Source organism: Triticum urartu, chromosome 1 (assembly GCF_003073215.2).
Source record: "Triticum urartu cultivar G1812 chromosome 1, Tu2.1, whole genome shotgun sequence".
Taxonomy (NCBI): Eukaryota; Viridiplantae; Streptophyta; class Magnoliopsida; order Poales; family Poaceae; genus Triticum; species Triticum urartu.
In genome coordinates this window covers 264,648,134-264,653,479 of record NC_053022.1, presented here as the reverse complement: position 1 = coordinate 264,653,479, position 5,346 = coordinate 264,648,134, and the positions used below count along the sequence as shown (strand labels likewise).

Here is a 5,346-nt window from a genome sequence, read left to right as displayed (position 1 = left end):
TTGTTGCTTGGGTTGCTTCCCAGGTTGGCGAGTTTAACTGTGTTTTTCTTTGTTTGGGTCGAGCTTCTCATGTCTCTTTGCTTCGGCAACCATGTTCACGTCTCTTGCGTTCGTGTCATGGGTTGTACCCCATTGTATTCTTTCTAACTTCTTCTATCAATGAATGATACGCAAGCTTTGTGTATTCGCGAAAAAAAAAAGTTAGGATAAGGCAGGAGAAGAGCGGTGGCATTTGGCAACCCCCACAGGTGCACGTGTCACGCAACAGAGGCGGCTTGCGCGGCGAGATATCAGTGTTTTCCAGGATCTGATGGATAAACAAAGATATGGCTTGTAGTGCAGATAAGGCTTGTAGTGCATTCGTGCTTGAAGAAATCAGAAGACAAACGGACAAGTATGTGCGACTTTTTCATTTGAAGACAACGTGATCCTCCGAATTTTCTTGCATCACATTTTTTATATATTTCTTTATATTTTATAAAATACACAGTAGAACGATTGTTCTACAGTCCATGGTTCAAGAAAAAAAGTAGACGAAGTCAAGTCAATTATTTTGACTGAACTCACCCTACCATCAGGCATCGGCACCCTATATATAATCCCGTAGCACAGGTAGCAAATCACATCCACACCACTAGCTCAGCGACACAGGCCTGCAAGCCTGCAACACTCGCTACAAAATGAAGCTTCAGGTAGCCACAGTCGCCTCCTTCGTCCTGGTGGCCTTGGCCGCGGCAGCCCAGGCCGTGACGTTCGACGCGTCGAACAAGGCGTCGGGCACCTCCGGCGGCCGGCGGTTCAACCAGGCCGTAGGCCTCCCATACTCCAAGAAGGTCCTCTCTGACGCCTCCGCCTTCATCTGGAAAACCTTCAACCAGCGCGCCGTCGGCGACCGCAAGACTGTCGATGCCGTCACCCTCGTCGTCGAGGACATCAGCGGCGTCGCCTTCACCAGCGCCAACGGCATCCACCTCAGCGCCCAGTACGTCGGCGGCATCTCCGGCGACGTCAAGAAGGAGGTGACCGGCGTGCTGTACCACGAGGCGACGCACGTGTGGCAGTGGAACGGGCAGGGCAGGGCGAACGGCGGGCTCATCGAGGGGATCGCCGACTACGTGCGGCTCAAGGCCGGGTTCGCGCCGGGGCACTGGGTGAAGCCGGGGCAGGGCGACCGGTGGGATCAGGGGTACGACGTCACGGCGAGGTTCCTTGACTACTGCGACTCGCTCAAGCCCGGGTTCGTCGCGCAGCTCAACGCCAAGATGAAGAGTGGGTACACCGACGACTTCTTCGCGCAGATTCTCGGGAAGAACGTGCAGCAGCTGTGGAAGGACTACAAAGCCAAGTTTAGAGGCTGAACGCACCATAAGTTGATGGGTCCTTCACGGTGTGATGGCATAACGCACTACTTCGAATAAGACATGTGTGATGGCATAACACACCATATACTGAAATGATCAACAGAACATGTGCCTTACGCTCTGTAGTGAAAGATAAATAAACGATTTCACTAATTCGAAATCGACTTTGAGTTACATGTTACAATCGACTAGTAGTAATCGGTTTCACTAATTTTGGCGATACGTGAGTGCGTTTGTGTGGTGGTGTGAGTGTGTGCGTGTTGTAATCGGTTTTCTAGAAAAAACAAAAGGTTGTTTGGACTTGGAAAGTTTTAAAGCTGTTTGCGCACAACATGCTTGGATGGGTGGATTCAAAACCGCTCTGCGTACCACGATTTTTTGTCCTATATTTGTAGAGCTAGACAGTGAAGACATGCAGCATGTTATGGCCCACAAACTGGATCAACTCTGACTGTACTAGCGTTGGATACAAATTCATCGTATGTACTAGCTAGTGGCAGCTAGTTTTGAAATAGAAAACCTTATAAATTAGGTTTTGTTGAATGCATCCCATTTTTAGATTGTTTTGTGATGAATTTGATTCCAATAATCGAATTCGTTTTTAATTCTTTGATTTGCAATTGGTGTTTGATTAATGGCAAGTAAGTCGAAGCTGGAAGAGGGCGATGGATTTGTTTTGTGCCGGGAGTGAGCTTTTGCTGGCCAAGTGCCAGGAGATATGCACCTGGTTTCCGAGCGCGAAATCTCTCGTGATGCACTCACTGGACCTGGCGTTGGAACTGACGACGAACGAGCGGAAACAGTGACTTCCTAAAGGCAAGGAGGCGGTCCCAATTGAGATTCTCCCGTGGGCAATGGCAGAGGCAATAGAGTCTCCGTACCGTCGACAAATGAGCCCGCTAGTATGACTACCCCTCCCACCCGTCCTCGCCAGATCTGGAGGCGGAAGGGCCGGTGAATTTGCGTATTATCCGGGATGGATGAGGATTATAGTGACGGGGAGGATGATGACGAAGAGGAGAGCTACCAGGGAGGGTTGCAGATTATCGCACAGGGCGGTGCACAAAGAGGAGGGCGATCACGGGGGTTGGGAGATTATCACTCATCCTACTCATGAAGACATGAATCTAGCGATTAATTTGGATGACGAGGATGAGCAGATGGTTGATCAGGAGCACTTGGAGGCTGATGCCGGCAATGATCTGGTGTTAGTCACCGTGGACGCCCATGCTGGCTCCCAGAATGCCGCAATAGAGGTGGAGCAGTATGAGTTCTCGGCGCATTTTGAGCAAAATGTTGAACGCTCTCACCGCCGCCTGGCTCACCATCTTAAGCGTCTCCAACCCCCACCTAGCTAGTTCTCACGGTCCGACATGTGGATGCACGTTAAACAACAAACAATGTCATGTCGAGGTGTTTAATCAGCTGTTGAAAGCTATGTTTTGGATCTCCTACATTGAGTGGGTTTTGCATGTTCAAACACAGTGCCATTTGTAGAACTTGCCAAAATAGGAACATGCAGAATTTACCAAAAACAACATCATTCAAAACTTACTTAAAATGGGGTCAAACTTGCAATGTTGACTTTTTGAAAACTTGTGGTATTGCAAGTTTATGATTTTTCCCATAAACTAGTTGACACAAAAGGGTCCCATGCCCAAGGATTTTCATTTTAGGCTTTTTTTCATTTTCTTTTAATTTCTTCAATCTTGGGTCAAACTTACAAGGTTGATCATTCATACCCAATGGTTTGGAATTTGAACTTTTCTTGTGCCCACTGCATACACCACCAATGCAAAAGCTTAAAATGATTTTATTCAATTTTCAGGACCAAACTACATCACACATGTAGTTCAAATTTGAGCAATTCACTATAAATCTAGTAAATTTATGAATATAGCAATAATACTCTGAAATTCATGAAAATTGGTCAGTGGGCTTCCAATGTTGTTCACTTTAGAGGAAAAATGAGAAGACTGAATGTTACATCTTATTTCAGGCACTTCCTTCAAATTTTTTTCATTTCTGGCACTTGAAAAATGGAAATAATATTTTTTTATCAACAAAAAATGTGTGCCAACATTTTCACACTAGCAACACCAATGGTTGTGCCAAAAATGAGCATGTTAGCTGCTCAGATCCAATGGAAGTGGCCAGGGCCATAGGCATATGCATTCAAATCCATCCAACTTCATACTAGATAACCCATTTTGTGAAGGTTTTTTTTAAACTTTTGGTATTGCAAGTTTATGATTTTTCCCATAAACTAGTTGACACAAAGGGCCCCATACCCAAGGATTTTAATTTTTGAGGTTTTCTCATTTTCTTTGAATTTCTTCAACTTGGGTCAAACTTGCAATGTTGACCATTCATACCAAATGGTTTGGAATTTGAACTTTGGTTGTGTCCATTGCATACACCACCAATGCAAAAGCTTAAAATGATTTAATCCAATTCTCTGGACCAAACTACATCACACTTGTAATTCAAATTTGAGCAATTCGCCATAATTCACTATAAATCCATTAAATCGATGAAATATAGCAATAATACTCTGAAATTCATGAAACTTGGCCAGTGGGCTTCCAATGTGGTCCACTTTAGAGGAAAAATGAGAAGACTCAAAGTTACATCTTATTTCAGACACTTTCTTCACAAAAAAAATCATTCCTGGCACTTAAAAATGGAAAGAATATTTTTTTATTAACAAAAATTATTTTTGTGCCAACATTGTTCATAGTAGCAACGCCAATGGTTGTGCCAAAATGAGCATGTTAGCACTTGAAAAATACAAAAATTAGTGTGTTCTACTTTGGTCAAATAAATGTTAAAAATGTTCCGAATTCAAAAAAAACATTCTATTATAGTAAGACCATCCATGCTTACTTTGTGAACGAGATGATCATGAATTAAATCATTTCCTTCAGAAAGAAAGTGTTGATGATTTTATTATAATAGAAGTTGTTTAGTGCATCTGAATGACGATGATGCTATTTAAGATGGTCCGTGAGCCTCTTGCGCGGCGATGTGGGACTAAACTGCATCATTTTGTACGTTTGGTTCCCTTGGTTTCATCGGGGAGTACGCTTGGGTGAGGCGCATTCAGAGAGAAGAAAACTTACATAGCGGGCCAGGTGTACGCTTGGGTGAGGCGCATTCGGGGAGTACACTTGGATGATGCTATTTTGTACGTAACTGGGTGATTATAAATATGCTCTACAGGTGTCTCCGATGGTACTTGTTGAGTTGGCATAGATCGAGATTAGGATTTGTCACTCCGATTGTCGGAGAGGTATCTCTGGGCCCTCTCGGTAATGCACATCACTATAAGCCTTGCAAACAATGCAACTAATGAGTTAGTTGTGGGATGATGCATTACGGAAATGAGTAAAGAGACTTGCCGGTAACGAGATTGAACTAGGTATTGAGATACCGACGATCGAATCTCGGGAAAGTAACATACTGATGACAAAGGGAACAACGTTTGTTGTTATGCGGGTTGTCCGATAAAGATCTTCGTAGAATATGTAGGAACCAATATGAGCATCCCGGTTCCGCTATTGGTTATTGACCAGAGACGTGTCTCGGTCATATCTACATAGTTCTCGAACCGGTAGGGTCCGCACGCTTAAAGTTTTGTGACGATCGGTATTATGAGTTTTTGTGTTTTGATGTACCAAAGGTATTTCGGAGTCCCGGATATGATCACGGACATGACGAGGAGTCTCGAAATGGTCGAGACGTAAAGATCGATATATTGGACGACTATGTTCGGACAACGGAAGTGTTTCGGGAGGTTTCGGAAATATACCGGAGTACCGGGGGTTACCGGTGAAGGAAATATGTCCTAGAGGCAATAATAAAGTTATTATTTATTTCCTTATATCATGATAAATGTTTATTATTCATGCTAGAATTGTATTAACCGGAAACATAATACATGTGTGAATACATAGACAAACAGAGTGTCACTAGTATGCCTCTA

General features: G+C 44.0%; 1 protein-coding gene across 1 annotated transcript; it reads left to right on the top strand.

The window, feature by feature from the left end:
• Positions 1–614: 614 nt before the first annotated feature.
• On the top strand, positions 615–1,535 carry LOC125506997. The gene has a single exon (XM_048671705.1). It carries the CDS (start codon positions 681–683, stop codon positions 1,356–1,358), a length of 678 nt encoding a protein of 225 aa, XP_048527662.1. The 5' UTR covers positions 615–680; the 3' UTR covers positions 1,359–1,535.
• Positions 1,536–5,346: the final 3,811 nt, after the last annotated feature.